The sequence below is a fragment of the Lepisosteus platostomus genome, chromosome 1 (assembly GCF_059453375.1).
Source record: "Lepisosteus platostomus isolate fLepPlt1 chromosome 1, fLepPlt1.hap1, whole genome shotgun sequence".
Lineage (NCBI taxonomy): Eukaryota > Metazoa > Chordata > Actinopteri > Semionotiformes > Lepisosteidae > Lepisosteus > Lepisosteus platostomus.
This window is the reverse complement of record NC_142611.1, coordinates 18,785,157-18,804,619: the sequence shown is the minus strand read 5'-3', so window position 1 is coordinate 18,804,619 and position 19,463 is coordinate 18,785,157. Positions and strand designations below refer to the sequence as shown.

Here is a 19,463-nt window from a genome sequence, read left to right as displayed (position 1 = left end):
TGAAAGAAATGTGAAAGGTGCTTATTAAAACAGTGGTTTTCTTGGTTCACAACACAGTCTGTATCTATTTCACCTTTTAATTACCATTTGGGATATTGTGGAGCCTAAAAGATACTTTGATCTACAGTGCTCTCCAGAATTATTGGCACCTTGGTAAAGATGAGCAAAAAAGGCTAGGACAAAATGTCTGTTTTTTATCAGCTTGATCTTACACTTAAAATATGAGAGAAATCCAACCTTTAGTCAGAGAAAAAATATCCTTATAAAAAACTATATATTTTTCTCAAAAACACGTGTCACAATGATTGCCCCCCCTAGAAATTCCTATGAACAAAATCTAATTGACATATATTCCCATTTTCATATTTTAGGAACTCTTAAGTGGTCATCCATGACTTCCTGTTTCACTGGGGTATAAATATGAGGTGACATGCAAGCCAAACACCCTTAGTCATCCATCAACAAGAGGTAGATCAGAGAATACACAAATGAAATGAGACAAAAGGTTATTGAGCTTCATTAATCAGGTAATGGCTATAAAAAAGCTTCACACCTGAAAATACCCATCTCCAATTAGGGCAATAATGAAGAAGTTTCAAACGGGAGCTACTGCATGATGAACCTGCCTAGAAGAGGACACAAGTGTATTTTGCCCCCACGCACAGTGAAGAAGATGGTTTGAGAGGCAAAACTTTCTCCAAGGATCACAGTTGGACAATTGCAGGCGTTGGTTGCATCCTGGGGTCACCAAGTCTCCAAAACTACAATTAGACGCCACCTTCATGCCAACAAACTATTTGGAAGGCTTGCCAGAAGAAAGCCTCTCTTGTCGTCAAACCACAAACGTAAGCGCCTGGAGTTCGCTAAACATCACTGGAACTTTGATTGGAACCGGGTTCTATGGTCAGACGAGACAAAAATAGAGCCTTTTGGCAACAAACACCAGAAGTGGATTTGGCATAAAAAGAGTCAAGGTCACGCAGAAAAGAACCAAATCCCCACTGTGAAGTGTGGTGGTGGATCTGTGATGTTGTGGGGCTGTTTTTCTTCCAAAGGCCCTGGGAATCTTGTTAGGATACAGGGCATCATGGACTCCATCAAATACCAGGAGGTGTGAAAGGATGTGAAGATATTTTGTATGGAGGAATGGTCTCAGATCCCTTTATGTGTGTTCTCCTACCTCATCCCGCATTATAAGAAAAGACTCTGTGCTGTTATCTTGGCAAAGGGAGGGTGTACAAAGTACTAAATGCTGGGGTGCCAATAATTGTGACAAGTGTTTTTGAGAAAAAGTTTAATTTTTTATAAGGATATTTTTTTCTTTTAATAATTTTACCTCACTGAGAGGTTAGCTTTGTCTCATATTTTCAGTGTATGATCAAACTGATGAACAAAAAAGACATTTTTTCATAGCCTTTTTTGCTTATCTTTACCAAGGGTGCCAATAATTCTGGGGGGCACTGTAATTCCTACAAACAGGGATCCTAGATACCGTACTAAAAAAAAATTCTTATTACAGAAAGAAAGTATTACTCATCATCGTCATCATCATCATCACTGTCCATGGAGATCAACTCCATTGGAGTCCAATGCAGTGTCCAATATTCCCCTCCACAACCGTCGATCTTTGGCTGCGTGGACGAGTGTTTGTAGGTCATCCCCATACCACTCTAGAATGTCATCCAGCCATTCGTGATGTGCTCGTCCACAGTGGCTGGGTCCACTCATACCTCCGAGCATTACATTTTTGACTAGTCTATCATTATTCATTCGATAGATATGGCCGAATAGCTGGAGCTTATGACCCGCTACAACCTGTGACAAGGTGCGATTCTGACCAGTTTGCTGGTGTATTTCTGTATTAGTCATATAATACTACCAGCATACGCGCAGCATAAAGAGCCACACTGTGAGCACACAAGTCCATAGAAGGTAGAGTTTTGTCTGCAGGCAGATATGTCCACTGCACCATATCGTGTTCAGCTTGGCCATGGCAGTGGCAGCAAGGCCAAGGCAACGTCGAATCTCGTGGCTGCAGTTTGCATCTTTCGTCTTCAAGTTGCCCATTTCCTATTGCGATACCTTGTGGCGGAAGGTTATCTTCACCAAAAGTCATCGTTTTAGTCTTTCCTCCGTTGGTGTGCAGTTCATGTCGTTTCGAAGCTGATCCAATGACTCCTCAAAAATGTCGACATCATCAACGAATGTTAGTAATCTACATTCCTTGTACAGAAACGCCTTTTACTGTGTCAAAGTAACTCACTCTAGGTAAGTTGTGAAGACTGTCGGCGAGATTGGGTCGCCTTGTCATGTTCCTATCAACGAAGTGAACCCCTTTCCAACCTTAATGGCTGCTTTGGTACGATGGCCAATGTCTTCAAGTATTTGTACAAGGCGATTGCCTATGCCGTACGAGCGCAACGTGAATGTAACGCGGACTCCATCTGTATTGATATAACTCGCTGCAATATTCTGTCCCACATTCTATAATTGCATTGCGGTCCTGGTGTATCTCTCCATTCTTGTCACGTATAGCTTTCCGACAGGGTTCCCACATGCGTGTAAGCTTCGCGCCTGCAGTTTTGTACCATGCATTCCTCGATCTGTTTGCATATTTGTTTGATCCATTCTTCATCCACTGCTATTGATTTCTTGACCAGTTTGCAATCCACAGCTTGTTCAGTTTGTGTGTCTCTGGGATGCTTTCCCTTTCTGCCTTGTGAATCGCCCTTTTTATAAATGTTAATCGATCATCAAGGTCCATTAGCTGCAACTTGAGGTGCTCAGTATATTGCTGGATCATGTTTAAGTGAGGTCAATAGACTGTCTTGGCCTGCACACGTACCCTGTGCAGTTGAAATCTGATTGGGGCAAGTATGAGACTGTGGTCTGAGTCAACATCTGCGCCATGATATGTACGGCAATTTCTCACTGCCGTTTTCGAACGATTGTCGATCAGCACCAGGTCAACCATCAAAGTACAACTAGATCAACCGAATTTCATATTATGATGATTTTTAATATAAGAGCAGAATCAAATCTAAAGGTGCAATAACTCAAGACTGCAAGGCTTTTTTATATCTGAAAATGGCTTATTAATAGTAGTCATTGGCTTCGTATTGGCAATCAAACTGGACTTTATAGCTTTCTTAAACCATCTTGTGCAACAAGCAGAATATTAAGGAGAAATAAAAGGAGAAACAAAAAGCAAATCAGTATTATCAGTGAGAGCTTCTTCATTGGCACATATACTGTATTTCCTAGCCTGGCTGTTTATTCTGTGGGCCAGCTGTGCACAGTTGAGAGCACCCCTGTTATCAGTGATTTACCAGCTTGCACAAAGATTGTTGAGTGCTAGGAAAAATCATTAGCAATAAAACCGCTTTATTACCCAAACAAAATAGTTAAAATACAGATAACTGCCAAAATAAAGAAAACGCCAAAATAAAGTTATATGTTATATGTTATATGTTGCAAAGTGCATGGAACTACAAAGTGTATGGAACTCAACTGGAGAGATGCAACACCATTGCTCCACATAATTACGTGTATTGTTGATACTGGTGGAAAATACTGTCTCAAGTAGAATCTCTTAAGACATCCGGCAACTGGGATGGCCAAGGCATATAGTTTACATTGTTTTCATACTCATCATACATTCAGTGATCCTTTGCATCATTACTCTGGAAGATCCAACTCCCCTTAGGATAGAAATAGGATGAATGTGCTCACTCAGAATGGCTTTTGTATTTATTAGCATTTATCTTGCCCTCTAAGGTGTTGAGTGGACCTAAACCATGCCCGTAAATGCCCCCCACACCATAACAGAGCCACCAAAACCCTTCATCATTGGGAAACAAGCTGTAGAGCCTGTTGGCTTCTCCTGGTGTGTGCCACATATGTACTTGTGTTTGAGAAAATGTTGAGAAGAGAATTAAAGTTGACTCATCTGACCATATGACTTTTTCCACTGCTCATTAGGCCACTGCCAGTGTTCTCGATGGACTGTACTTCACGAAGCTGCCTGCCCACACCTCACATTGACATCTGAAGTCAGCGGATTCAGAGTTGCTTGCCTTGCATCTCAAAACAATGCACTGGGATCATGGTCAAGGAGTACATGGCTTTCGTCCACAGCTGCCCCTAGTTTCCCTCAGACATCCATGCCAACATCACCTTCATCACTAATGAGCAGTCTTCATCACTGAAGCTCCTGCCAAACATGCCCCATCAATCACCCCTCTTACTAAGATCTCTTATTCTGGCCATAGTAGTAATAATAATGGGCAGTCCAGCATTTTATGCATAACCCCAACAACGATGACATGTTTTTTGCTTAATTAAGGAATCAGGAATCACACCTGTGTGTAAGCACCTGCTTTACATATATTTTGTATCCCTCACTTGCTCAATTTTTTTCTTTATTTTGGCAGTTACCTGCAGATATGGAGGGGTGGGTCAGTTATGCAGTGGTTAGCACTTCTGCCTTTCTATGTGAGCATTGCTCCCCATACTGTATCTATGTTTCATTCAGGTACTCCAGTTTCCTCCTATAGTGCAAAAACATACTTGTTTGCATCTGTGCTTGTCCTGTGATGGACAGGTGTCCTGTCCAGGGTGTATCCTGCCATGTGCCTATTGGTTCCCAGCATAGGCCCTGGCTTCACTGACACCCTGGACTGGCTAAAGCAGTTAGAAAATGGATGGATAGTTATGGTGTGAGAATTGGAAATTTAGAAATTCCATGCAAAATTAAGGGGAATTCTACCTTTGCAATGGTTTTCTGAACAGTGTGAATTATGGCACTTTCTGCAATCAGAGAAAAAAAAACAGGACAGAACAATCTGAGAATGATCTGAGTACTTACCATGCTTCATTCCTGCACCAGGACCTCCTGGACCATGGGAGAATGGATAACCACCTCCAAAATTGTTATAGCCTTGGTATCCCTGGAAATTGCATTGGCCTGTTAAAGAAAAACAAAGAATAGTTTGGGTATTACATATATATAGAAATAACTACAGAGAAATTACACTTTTTCAAAAACAAGTGGCTGCCATCACATCATTCAGGTGGGTGCTACACATTGGTGGTGGTGGAGGGGTGTCCACATTACCTGTAAAGCACTTTGAGTGGAGTGCCCAGAAAATCGCTAAAGAAGTGCAAGGAATTGTGAATTATTATTAAAAATAATCTGAAAGAAAATAACACAATATTCTTGGGTGCTGGACCTAAAAACTCTGAATAAGATGGAATATTTTGGGGCATAACAAATCTCAACACCCTGGAATCTACCTATACCCATTCCAATTCCAGAAACAGGGTTTAAATCCCCCCCAGTGTGTTGTGTATATTGTATTATGTATTGCCTTGTAATTTGCACTATCTGCAGTTTGCACTATGTGTATCCTGTTTACAATGTCTATATCAGTGTCCTGTCTATATTTGCACTGCGGACGAGGAGAAACGATATTTAGTTTCACGGTATACTTGTATATGGCTGGAATGACAAATAAACAGGAACTTGAACTTGAAAAGGTAGTGCTTAGCTAGGTTAGCATATTTACTGCATTCCTGAAAAGACAACATGCTCACAGGACTGCATCTACAATCTGGAAACAAGATTGTCTCCATTTAATGAAAATCAGAGTAGTGCATGATTTTATATTGCAAAGGGGACATTTTAAGCTTTCATTGTGTCTTGATCACTGTATAGGTAAGGTAAATCAAGGACAAAAAAGTAAAAAGTAGAGAGGTTACACTATAACCTAATTTTCAGATTTTCATAAAAATCAGAGTTACAATTTTATACAAAAAAGAACAATTTCATTGGCAGCAATTGAATGAAATTATTTTTTTCTCAGTGATGACTTAATTCTTTGAGGAACATATTTTTGTTATTTTCCGTGAAGCTAATAATGCACCACCTTTAAGGAAATTGAATTGTAAAATGCATAATGTCATGCTATGACAGCCTTGCAGGATAATCTTATTGAGACATGAGAAAGCTGTCTTCCTACATATTTAATTTAATTCCTTAATTATCCTTTATGTATGAAATACATTTTACTAGGAAATAAAATGTTATGCATGGAATATAGTATGACAATTCTGTCTATTTATCTCAGCCGTGACACTAAAAGAATGACAGTGCTATCACATTTCCTAGCAGGCTGGTGCTTGTTGAATGGGGATCAAGCCTGAAAACATGTCCACACAGGATGGCTGTAAATTTAACACAGACGTCTCATTCACCTCCTCCAGTGCTTGGGCCCCCACCGGTCCCGGGACCCCCTCCTCTGTACATCCCACCACCTGCCCCAGGGGGACCAAAGTCCTGGAAGTTTGGTAGGGTCTTCTGCCTCTTACGCTGTACCTCTTCCTTGTCTGCACACCACAGCAGAACACAAACCATACAGTCAAATACATGGGTAGACAAACAGAAGCATTTCCAAACATCTCAACAAACTTCAATTCCCTTCCGTAACAAAATTCTTTAACATGGCTTTTCTAGATTAATACCCATTCAATTATCTTGTTTTTTCCTCTTTTCTGTTTCAAAAGTTACATTTTGGTATTGCTAGGAACACTGTTTATTTGACAGCGTAATACTTTAACTAAATCTCTCATTGTGGGAAACAACCGGCCCTATGTTGCTTAGCAACCTCAAGCCCTCGGAAACACCTCAACAATGTGTGAGGATTAAGTGTAACTCATGATAACATGTAACATGTAATTACAGTTAACCTGAACTTTACTAGGAAAGGGGACTGGAATTCCACAAACATGAGCCTTGTGAGTGACTCCATGACTCTGTGTTGTCTTCTGTAATGGTACATTGTTAGACTTGTAATACATTTTAATCTCCTCCAAAGGAGTTCACTTTTAAAATTGAAAGCAAAACATTTGCATAATAAAATAATAGTACCATCTTAAACACTGACTGGAGACCTGAACTGAAGAGTCACCACTGTTAACAACAATCAAACTAATTATAAAAGCAGAAATCACTACCATATATTGCAACTCCTGAAGAAATGTAAGAATTAATTTTGCATAGTGGTATATATAGACAACACGTGGATGAGTAGTGTTACTGCCTGAAAAGAAAATATTAATTTCAATTAATTTAGTAAATATTTATTAATTTACAGAGGCAATAAAAAAAAAACATAACCTATTACAAACATATCTATATGGAATACTATTAATTAGATATGCAATATACAGTTAATGTTTCTGTTGGCTATATTGATGGCTGAGAACAGGGCACAATTACCTATAACCTGTGGATGGTATGTGAAGGGTTTAGGTTCACTTGTCTCATTGTCAGACTTTCTCTTGAGCTGCACAAATACAGAAGTAGGTTTCTGCAAGTTGAGGTCCCGGTACTTTGGTGTCTTAAAGACTATAGCAAACTGAAAGAGGAAAATACAAGAGAAATGGTTATTACTTCTAAAATTGTGTTTAAACTAATGGGAAAATTAAAGCGCTTTGTCTCTGCAAAAAGTATTATGCATCCTTTAATAATCATAGCGCAGAAAAAAATATTTTAAAGAGATGTAATTATAGACATTAACAGTAAACAGTAAACCTCAATGTTAACATTGCTCAATGTTAAGATGCACTGTCATGTGTAAGAACGTGTACCACCACAGTTATGAACTGGCAGGGGGTAATGATATTTTCCCAAGTAAATAAGTTAAATAGGTCTCAACAGTCTTATTACGGATTTCATCATATTTTAGAATATCGTTGAAGTAATTAGGCTCTATCATTAACTGGAAGCATTAAACAAAAACACAAAGCTGACTGTCATAAATCATGTTTGAAATCCAGAAGCCAACATGAGTTTATGCATCCTCTTTTAAGTAAGGTGACCTTTAACACATTTCAACAGATGACTTTATCTACCCAGGTGAGCAAGAGACATAAGTACTTTTTGACTTATTTAACAAGGATTGCTGCTCACTTTCATCAAATATGCACAGAACAATTAGAAACAACATTAGCCTTTTGAACATTTCCCCTCCACAACTCATCCCAAAAAAAATGAAAAGCACACTTTGTGTGAAAGATATTTGACCAAAAACCCATCAATACACATGTGAGAATCCTGCAGATTGTGAGCATGTTTTGTCAGCTTTCAGACAGGTGACCAGGAATCAAAATGGTATTTCTAGGGAAATTATGCAGATGCCCCCCCAGGGCTGCTAACAAGCTGGGTTCACTCAGTGCGATTAACTGAGAGCTACAGGGAAATATTTTTCATCCCCTGAACTGACCTGCCTGTGCACATCTGTGGGAGAGAAATCTCCATAAGCCTCCCAGGCCAAACCCGTCTCATCGTCCTCATAGAAGCGAACCTGTATGTCATCTGTTAGAAACGGCACAAGGTCAACAGGTCAGGGAAACTGCTTAGACTCCACTGTAAAACAGTTAGATGTTTGATGCTGCAAAGACTTGTGCAAATAATAAAGCAGAAAATGTATATACAATATTGCTGTAATATCACATATTTAGGAAAATGTAATAAAATACCAAGACTGAAAAACAAAACGCCTAGTTTTTGCTTATGTCCGAGTGCCTTTAGCTCAAATATCCACATCTACCATGCAACAGAAATCCTCTTTTTTTAAAGTCAGATTGTCCTTACCTGCCTTTAAAAAAGCCCTTTCTTAATTTCTATTCCTGCAAATGACACAATTTTATCATCCCTATGCCTCAAATCTTGATCCTAAATAGTGTCATTTAAAAATGTCATTAGAATTCCAAATTTATATAACAAAGGAACTGTATCGCAAGACATGCTGAACATTACACCCTAAAAGAAACAGAATCTTAACCCTAAGCATTGTGCTGTACTCTAACCTGTAACACAGGTATTCAAAGGATATTTGTGCATGTAACATAACATTTTAGATTTCTGTTTCACCTGTTTATGTGCCCCAAATTAAATTAACAAGTCTCCATGATTGTTAATGTCTGAAGAAATCATAGAAACCCCTATTTCTTTTCATGAATTTTAAATTTTAATTTTGTGAGAAATAATTATGCCAACAGGGTTTTGTTTTACACTTCTAGTAAAATTCAGCTCTTCTGAAGTAGTGTATGTGTTCTTCCCACTCAAATCTTTAAAATGACATTTTTATTGGTAGTGTAATTAAACCTGGTATTGCTGGATAATGCTGATGTTTTACCATCTGAAAAAGGAGATTTTAGGTGTGAAGAAACAAAGGATATACATGATTCTCAATTATTTCCTTTTCTAAACTAGGGTGATTTTTGGCAAAGTGATGAGTATTAATCCCTACTTAATTTCTTTGTAATATCCATGACACAACATTCATCATAACCCCTGAGTTTTTGTTTTTTGACTCATAATGACACACTGAATGCATAATTTGTCTTAAAATTTTATGTTTTTTCTGAGGTCTAAAAAGTTACAGAAGACAACTGAAGACAGTCATCTGGGACAAGTACACTCCTGCTCTACAGAATCCACAAAGTACAGTACTCTAATTCCTTTAACATTTACATAACACCTGGGGAATTCCCTTAAAAGAAAGTTAGGGCTGATAACTTCCTTGATGAAAGGCATGCTAGACTGCATTACTTGCAAACCACCAAGAACAGAAGATCATAATCATGCAAACTCAAACAAGAACCATGTGCTTGTTAGTACAGGAAGTTTTCATTTTTCCTTGCTAAACGTGCTGAACAAGTCTCTCTTTAGGCTGTACGGCCAGCTAGTGCTAAGAAATGGTTTCAAATCATTACAGCAAGTGTCCTTAAACAGCTGTTTTTTTTTAACTGAACTGCTAAGACATTTCCCAAATGTTTTAAAGATGTTTTATTTTTACATTAACACTCATCTTTCATGTTGTGCACATGCATAAATATTTTAAACAGCCTATTCTACTCATGCAAATTCCTAAAAGCAGCTTCTATAAGTTTATATTAACATATCTGTTCCTACATTTTGTAATTATTTTCCCCTTGCTGTACCTGTGTACATTATAGATATTTTTAACTTTTCAAATGATGCTAATCTACCATAAGTTGCATTTGTGGTATTTTGTTTATATTGTGTAGTATATATTGCATATACTGTATGTCTTCATTGACATATAAGAGGGACTCTCTTCACCCACCACTTCAGTGCACATGGTAGTCCTTTTGTGGTAGTTTATAATATATGACATATAAAAAGATGTCAAAATCAAATGTACAGCTATAATTATATCTAATAAAGAGGTAATGATAAATTGATTCATTGTATAATTATACTTTACTGTATAGTGCAGGGATCAGCAATCCTAGGCCTAGAGGGCTTGTACAGTATGTCTGTTTTCACCTGAATTAGCTCTTAACAAGCTCAATCTGGCCATTAATAGCTTAACAGGACTAATTAAAAATACAAATTCTTTCAACTCTTCAGACACCGGTGCATTGAATAGACCTATTAAATCTGCAGACACACCAATACTTAAAATGTGTAGCATTTTTAATTTGACCAAATTAAAAACAAAAACAGAACCTACAGATGCAGCCATTCAAAATGCGCGGGCGATACCGCATTATTTTCCAGTGCGCTGTACGCAGTCTACCGCGAGTTACCGGTAAATACCGCTAGTTACCGTAAATTCTCCTATAATACTGCAAGCAAAATAATAGTATCCGGAATTTCCGCAAGGTGGAGCTAATAAAGCTCAACCTCTCATGTTTGAGCTGTCGCCTTCAAAGTCTTTAACAAAGATATTACTAATAGTATTAATAATGAATGACCTTGGACAAGCTGTAAGTGTAAACTCAAAGTATTGCCCTGGTCCACATTCTTTTTTTCATTGACCGTCTATGTAAAAGTAACACCACAGCATTTCGCAATCATGCATTTGTTTCCAATCATGCAAAGTACAGTAATTTTTGAGAATCGATTCACCATGCCTTTCACATGCTCATAAAAGAGATTGATTTAGGAACAAACATATTACCGTATGCAAACTGTACTGTATACAGTATGTATATGTATATTTAATGTCTTAACTGTGCCCGTTTTAGTATTTAATATTTATATGGAATTTTACCACTGAAGGGAAATCTTAGAAGCTGAGCATAAAAAGAATAGGAGATCCCACTAATATGGAATCGCGTATCTAAAAAAATTAATAACGATATAATTATATTCATGTACCGCAACACAAGAACAGTACACACTGTACATTGTCTGTTGATAATGTTTCTGTAGTGCTTTTTCAGCACTCTGCATGTGACCTTGCCGGTGGCGCTGTGGGTTAGGTTCCTGACTGCCATGTCACACGGTCTGTGATCGAATCCCACTGTGGAACCATGACTTTTTTTTAACAAACTTTTCTTTGAAAAAAGGAAAATGTTTCCCTTGGTCAGAGATTAAATAAAACCTCACTCATACCAAACAAATTTATATTTCTAAATATCACAACATGATCGAATTTAAGTCATTTTAATAACAATGAATAGTCACCTATGCGTTACAAAATAAACATTTATATTGATTTGAATCGCGTTTTTATTTAAATCGTAAACACGTGTTTAAATATATGTGTTTTTTGATTCACAATCAGACAAATGCAACATAAATTGATATCTTTGTCTTCTAAGTATCTTAATAAACTTTCAGCATAGCTTTCTCCCCGTTTAGATTTATTTTTCTTAGGATCTTGGGATCAAACGTGGAAAGATTACATTGTAATCTTTTTTATTTTTTAAATGCATTTTATAAAAGTGTAATCTATGCTAAAAAGTTGTACACCACCTGTTATAAAGATACATATTGTAATACTTTCGGTTCGGATAGGACAGACACGAGAACTCAGACTTGCGGAGTTAAAGCAAGTTAAAGCCTTGATTTTATATATCACCTTTAAAAGTGGAATCTCAAAGCAAAGTAAATACCCCACACTGATTGTCATGCTAACAAAGCACCTTGAATTGAATTGAATTGAGGGAGAGAGGGGGGAGGGCGAGCGAGAGAGCCAGGACAGACATGCAAATAAGATACACTCCACAGACATTCACAACAGCGACATATCTTAAACGTTTGCACATATAGTTAAGTTATTACTTGGTTTTCAAAGTGCAATGAAATACAATATTGTTGTTGTTGCTGTTATTGTTGTTTTTATCCTGTAAAGCGTTTTGAGAAGCCACCTTTAAAGGCGATATATAAAAGCGCTGATTCTTATGGAATGTGTTCCACCGGGGATTCAAAAAAATTATTTTTTTTAATCGCGTATCTAAGGAAAATAGCAGTATAACTTTGTTCATGCACAAACAGTGGCATGTTACATTATTAATTTGGGTGTCTCCTCTTGCCAGAAAGGTCTAAATTGCATTTTGAGTGCGGTTTTTGACTTTTTCTAAATTGCAACCCATAAATAAAGCTGATACAGTTTAGACTTATTTTAAACTGTATTACAGCAGCACATTGGACAATGCAACGTAAATTGCAAAAATGCACTTGGAATCTGTCCAAGCCCTACTTTGTCAGGCATTTTCTTTTACTGCAATGGACATAAAAACTCTGTTGCTTTTAACAGAGCGTTTCATAATTTCTAACTACCAAAATTATTTAAACTGCGACACTTATCATTCATTCCATTCCATTATCAGTCTTTCATTTCTCCCTAAACATTTTAAGCATGAAAGTTTTATGAAACGGTACCCAAATATGCGATTGGTGTATAGAATGAATTTTAATTTAAAAAAATTATTTAACACGAAAATTAAGCTGGAAATCTCGCCCCCTTCTACTTTGAAAATACCTGTGAAACTGGTTTAATTCGTCACAGCCAGCACTCCTGCAGAGAGGGGGGTTGTACTCGTTAATGTCTTAGCCGGAACACATCATTATATCTCATTTTGTATTTCTTTAAAAAAATCGTTTGCCCAGCCACTATTGCTGTTATTGTTTTTATCCTGTAAAGCGCTTTGGGGAGCACAGCTTTCTCACCACTTAGATTACTTTTTGATACCATCCTTACACAAAGCAGAAACTTCTTGTATTTTCCGATGACATACAAGTGGAAAGATTACAGATTTTAATTGTCTTTTTTCTGAACCAGGGAAAATCTGATCATGTTTCTCTATAACAATAATAAAAAACTTTATTAATTGCTTAAAATGTTTGATATGACTGATAATGGAATGGAATGGAATGAATGATAAGTGTCGCAGTTTAAATAATTTTGGTAGTTAGAAATTATGAAACGCTCTGTTAAAAGCAAGGGAGTTTTTATGTCCGTTGCAGTAAAAGAAAATGCCTGACAAAGTAGGGCTTGGACAGATTCCAAGTGCATTTTTGCAATTTATGTTGCATTGTCCATTGTGCTGCTGTAATACAGTTTAAAATAAGTCTTAACTGTATCAGCTTTATTTATGGGTTGCACTTTAGAAAAAGTCAAAAACCGCACTCAAAATGCAATTTAGAGCTTTCTGGCAATAATGTAACATGCCACTGTTTGTGCATGAACAAAGTTATACTGCTATTTTTCTTAGATACGCGATTAAAAAAAATAAATTTTTTGAATCTCCGGCAGAACACATTCCATAAGAATCAGCGCTTTTATATATCGCCTTTAAACACATATATTTAAACACGTGTTTACGATTTAAATAAAAACGCGATTCAAATCAATATAAATGTTTATTTTGTAACGCATAGGTGACAATTCATTGTTATTAAAATGACTTAAATTCGATCATGTTGTGATATTTAGAAATATAAATTTGTTTGGTGCGAGAAAGGTTTTATTTAATCTCTGACCAAGGGAAACGTTTCATTTTTTCAAAGAAATGTTTGTTAAAAAAAACGTCATGGTTCCACAGTGGGATTCGATCACAGACCGTGTGACATGGGAGTCAGGAACCTAACCCACAGCGCCACCGGCAAGGTCACATGCAGAGTGCTGAAAAAGCACTACAGAAACATTATCAACAGACAATGTACAGCGTGTACTATTCTTGTGTTGCGGTACATGAATATAATTATATCGTTATTAATTTCTTTAGATACGCGATTCCATATTATATTCCCTTTTAATCAAATTCTAAAAGTATGCTTGTTGACTCCGGTATCTCTTTAGTTAAAGACTTCGATGCTTAAAATGTTTAGGGAGAAATGGAATACTGGTGTGTATTTTTTCTTTAAAGTACCAAGACCAGCCATATACTGTATGTTTATGTTCCAAAATTAATATTGTTTATGGCCTTCACACGCGTTACAGTATGCTCCTATTCTTTTTATGCTCAGCTACTAAGATTTCCCTTCAGTGGTAAAATTCCATATGAATATTCAATACTACAACGGTCATAGTAAAGACGTTTACTGTATATCTTTCTACGACAGACCAACGGACCACGAGTGCCCCTGTCGGTCAACCAATCAGGTACAGCGGTACCGCGCGTCATCGTGCGTCACAATGCGCGACGCCGTAGCCAATTACCTCTGGTACGTGTCTGTACCGCGCACTTTGAATGGCTGCATCTGTATAACAAAGTATACACATACAGTACTTGTTGTAAGAGAAAGAATAAGGTTCTGGATCCCGAGATGAAGTTAAACAGATGAGTTTATTGCATGCAAGGAACAATAAAGCCGAAGTCTTGTTTCCCGCAAAAAACAACAAAACCGAAGTACTGTCCAAAGTGCCGGTACAAACTTTAGGCTTATATAGTCCCTCCTTGCTGTTCTGATTCGTCATTCGTTATTATGGTAAAGGGGGGAGGTCACGTGTTTGACCAGTTTACAGCTTTTTGGCCAAATGGTCAGGGATTAGTCTCCAGGGGTTCCCTAGCTCTCCTAGCTTGCACCTGGAATCCTTATCAGTTAACCCCCTTCCTGCCATAAACTCCAGCCTTAGAAGTCTAATCTTCATGCAGAAAGGACTTCAAATTAACCCCGTCTTCACATCTTACTTCATACTGTATACTGTATATACTGTAGATACACAAGAAATGCTATATTCCTTAAAAATGGAAAGACAAATACTGAGGAAATACAGAGGAATTGCTTTATAAACCGGGATTAGCTTTAGTTTTAGACTAGTTTACCTGAAATTACATCAGGTAGTGCAAGATTAGTCTGTTAAATGAACCAATTTATCTGTTAATTAGATGTTGACTTTGAATATGGTAACACATATGTTGTTAATGATTAAGAGTGTGAACAAAAACCAAAACTGCCTACCTTTCTGAACCTTGTCACACAGGAGATAGACCTCTTCTCCCCCAGTAACACAGCCTGCTGTACGGTCCATCCTCACTATCTTCAAATTAGAGGCATTAGGGGCTTCTGTGAAGAGGCAAAGAAATAGAATGGTAAGAAACTCTGTACAAACTGAACAAAAAGCAAAACAGAACTACAAAACAGCATACAGATGCAGCCATTCAAAATGGGTGAGGTATTTCGCGGCATACCGCGACACGCCCACCGGGGTATCACGCGGTATCACGTGTGTCACGTGACTAACTATCCGGCGTCGCCTTGTAAAACCGCCAGGGGGAGCTTAACCTCTCATGTACAGCATTCGAGCCTTTAATTTTGAACTGTGTATTACAGCATGTTAATCATCAGTCATTCAAATGTTGGTATATTTTATGAAAGCAAGATTGCTCAGTTGGACAAAAGTACACAACCTACCTTTATCAGAAATATTTATGCATCAAAGCCTTTACTGAAGATATTACTAATAGTATTAATAATGGATGACTTTGGACAAGCTGTATACTCAAAGTATAATTTCTTTAGCATATTTGTACAAGCACTTGGAATCTGTCCAAGCCATACTTTGTCAGGCATTTTGTTTTACTGCAACGGACATAAAAACTCGTTTCATAAAACGGACATAAAAACTCGCGTTTCATAATTTCTAACTACGAAAATGATTTAAAATGCGACGCCTATCATGAAAAGAAAAAAATACACACCAGTATTCCATTTCTCCCTAAACATTGTAAGCTTCGAAGTCTTTAACTAATGTGATACCGGAGTCAACAAGCATACTTTTAGAATTTGATTAAAAGGGAATATAATATGGAATCGCGTATCTCAAGAATTTAATAACGGTATGATTATATCCGTGTACTGCGGCAGGGCTGTGTAGGGCTGTTTCGCCTGCCTGCTTATGCGAGCTGTCTTGTAGCCTACTGGTCTAGGTGCGTGACTACCAACTGGCAGGTTGTGTGTTCGAATCCAGCTGGTGCTGGACCTTTCAGTTTTATTTATTTATTTTTTAATCGCGTAACATAAACATATTACCGTATGCAAACTGTACTGTATACAATATGTATATGTATATTTAATGTCTTAACTGTGCCCGTTTAAGTATTGAATATTCATATCTAATTTTACCACTGAAGGGAAATCTTAACATAAACATACAGTATATGGCTGGTCTCGGTACTTTAAAGAAAAAAATACACACCAGTATTCCATTTCTCCCTAAACATTGTAAGCTTCAAATGAAACCACTAAATAAAGACATAAATATAGAAATCTTAAGATTTGTTTTATTTAATGTTGGTAGCAGGATGAACTGTCAGAGTGTATATTTTGTCGCAAAGTTGCTACAAGATGTTAACAGTGAAAAAGGTATTTAGAAATGAGTTATTTCAAGATGAAAAAGAAAACATACACGAAACATGGTTTCATTACGACCAGAATCGGTCTTGAGATATTTTTAACTTGATTTACAGTATTTGAGAGGTATGTCTTAACACCGATACTACAGTGCTTAAGTACTGCTCACGTATATGTTCTAGGTTTATATTATGCATTTCATACGGTCAAATTACTTTTGAGCAACTAATAAGAAGCGCGAAACGGTATGCGTTTTAGTTTCGTTTTGTGCTGGAACCCGTGGATTGATTAGAGATATCAAGTACATACGAGTCATTTTTTAAATGTTGTAGTTCGTCTTGAAAAAATGTTACGAGTACATCATCTATCAACAATTACACAGGTTCTGTTTCCATATTGCGGATTTTGGTTAGGTACAGTATTATCAAATCCAGTGGCGCTGTGTTACTTTACTGAGTCCCATGTCACATGGTCTGTGATTGAAACCTGTAAAACCGGTTTAATTCGTCACAGCCAGCACTCTTCAGGTGTGAGGGTCTTCTGCTCAGAATGAAACGCTAAAATGTTTGTGTATATTCTAATGGTAGTGGGGGCAGGGTGTGTGGGAACAGGTTTGTTCTTCACACCTGAAACATTTTCTCTGAAAGGATTTTCTTCGCAGTTTAACCGATCTTGTTACAGCATGTTACAGTTTACTATTATTAACCATATTAATTTTAAGTGCTTAATGTAAAATCTTGTAAAAATATATTTTCATTGTTCAAATATACATTAATATACATTAAGTCTGACTATCATATAATAAGTTAAATACAAAACTAAAGAAAAAATAGGGTTAAATATAATTCAAAATATTTTGCTAACAATGTTAACTGTTTATGAATAATAAAATGTATTAACTTAGGAGTAGGATGGCACAGTTGTTAGTATGTTTTTTGTTTTGTTTCTTTTTCATAAATACAACAGTAGTACCTGATGTCTCTGTGGCTTTCAAAATTAAATTATGCATGCAAACCTGTGAACTAGAAAGATAACTAAGATTTTAATACTAATTAAATGACCGCGGGCACTTTCCACCCCCTCTACATTCTCAGAGTAGAACAGACTAACCTTCTAATGAAAGACGGTCCACCCCTCACGGACAGGAAAAGTGCCCACAGGCACTTAAACTTAATATGGTCAGTAACAGTAAACAGTAACATGGTAAGAAGGAGCACGTACAAACGTTTTCGAAATAACCACATGTAAGACTCTGATGCTTAAAATGTTTAGGGAGAAAGTGGAATACTGGTGTGTATTTTTTCTTTAAACTACCAATACCAGCCATATACAGTCTGTAACGTAGATATTTCTATGTCTTTATTTAGTGTTTACATCAGTGACAAAGGCTAAACTTCTAGCTTCAGTAACGTGTACATATCTCCCCTTTTTATAAAACGACTTGGTTGAAAACTGTTCCAGAGCCACTGTTGTTTCATCAGTGAAAAGTACATCATGAAATGCCTCTCTCTGTTCAATCCACTGGAAAAAAGAAAAGGAGCATAAAGCTTCTGATGGTCATAAACGATATTCATTTAGGAGCAGCATCAGAGGTATGTTTTTAACTGCACTGCATTGGAGAGAATACCATAGTGTGTTTTTTTTTTTACTCCCTGGCGGAAACTGGCTTCCAGAAGAATCAGTATAGCTTAGAGATTTAATAAAACTTCACAGATATTAACGAAGAGCATAACGCGTGTACTGTATACACTGCAAGTACAACCCAACTCTCTGCAGGAGTGCTGGCTGTGACGAATTGAACCGGTTTCACGGGTATTTTCAAAGTAGGAGGCGAGATTTCCAGCGAAAGACACCCCCCCCCCTCTCAAAAACCCAGTAAATACAGTACTTACTAGTTAAAGGCTAGGCTCCCGACTACGGCGAAAGGAACCCTTCTTTCATTAGAAGACAATGAACATATTTTAGCCCTGAATGAATTAATAGCAAACATGGTTTACATAAAAGACATTTTTCCAAGAAAGTTTAGCCTTTGTCACTAATGAAACCACTAAATAAAGACATAAATATAAAAATCTTAAGATTTTTAAAATACATGACTTTGCTAAAATTTATTTGAAAATAAAAACAATTACAACCGCCAGGGGAGAGAGAGAACAGGGGAGGGATGTTGGTTTTGCATAAGGGGCGGGGCTATGGAAATTAGGTATGTTTGGGAATATGTAGTTACATGTTCTGGCTGTTTGTGAATTATCGTTGTTGAGTATGGAGTGTTGAGGTATTGATTTTGTGTAATGCTTTATGTTGAAAATTGAGGTGGATTTTGTTTATGATAAACAGGATAAACTGGGATGGGAGGAAGGTTTGGTTTTGCATAAGGGGCGGGATTATGATAATTGGAGGACTTTGCGAGTGTAAAATGGTTTGATTATTTGATTTTGTATTGTGGTTGTTATCTATGTTTTTGGTTGGTATTATGTTTATATGGTTGTTTTTGTTGGTTGGTTGTTATTATGGTTATTAATAATACGATCTATAGTTGAAATCTGAGCCTAAATAAAAAGAAAAAGCAAGTGATTAGGTTTATGAGCAATCTAATTACTTATTCGTTTAAAAAGCTATATAAAATAAAGTTTATTATTAATTTGCTGGACAGAGCGGTGAACATTATTATGCATAAGACAAAGATAACGATCCTGATCAGTTTAGAAATCTGTGTACGCTGTAAGGTTTTTACTTCTTAAACTTTTAAAATACACGTTTTGAATAGAAAGAAATCCTCTTCCTGGTATAGCAAACCAGCACGTCTTTTTTCTCCAATCAGAGGGGTGTCAGATGGTGTCAGCCA

The 19,463-nt window shown here is 37.0% G+C and overlaps 1 protein-coding gene across 5 annotated transcripts in view; it reads right to left on the bottom strand.

The window, feature by feature from the left end:
• nfkb1 (nuclear factor of kappa light polypeptide gene enhancer in B-cells 1) overlaps nucleotides 1–19,463 on the bottom strand; it is a 58,820-nt gene that overhangs the window by 12,923 nt on the left and 26,434 nt on the right. For all 5 annotated transcript variants that reach the window (XM_088626396.1, XM_088626431.1, XM_088626414.1 and 2 more), the window contains exons 9-13: nucleotides 15,227–15,331; nucleotides 8,286–8,377; nucleotides 7,280–7,418; nucleotides 6,256–6,387; nucleotides 4,868–4,966 (exon numbers count right to left, since the gene is read on the bottom strand). In XM_088626396.1, coding sequence (XP_088482522.1) covers nucleotides 4,868–4,966; nucleotides 6,256–6,387; nucleotides 7,280–7,418; nucleotides 8,286–8,377; nucleotides 15,227–15,331 — 567 coding nt within the window. The remainder of the gene's footprint in view (nucleotides 1–4,867; nucleotides 4,967–6,255; nucleotides 6,388–7,279; nucleotides 7,419–8,285; nucleotides 8,378–15,226; nucleotides 15,332–19,463) is intronic.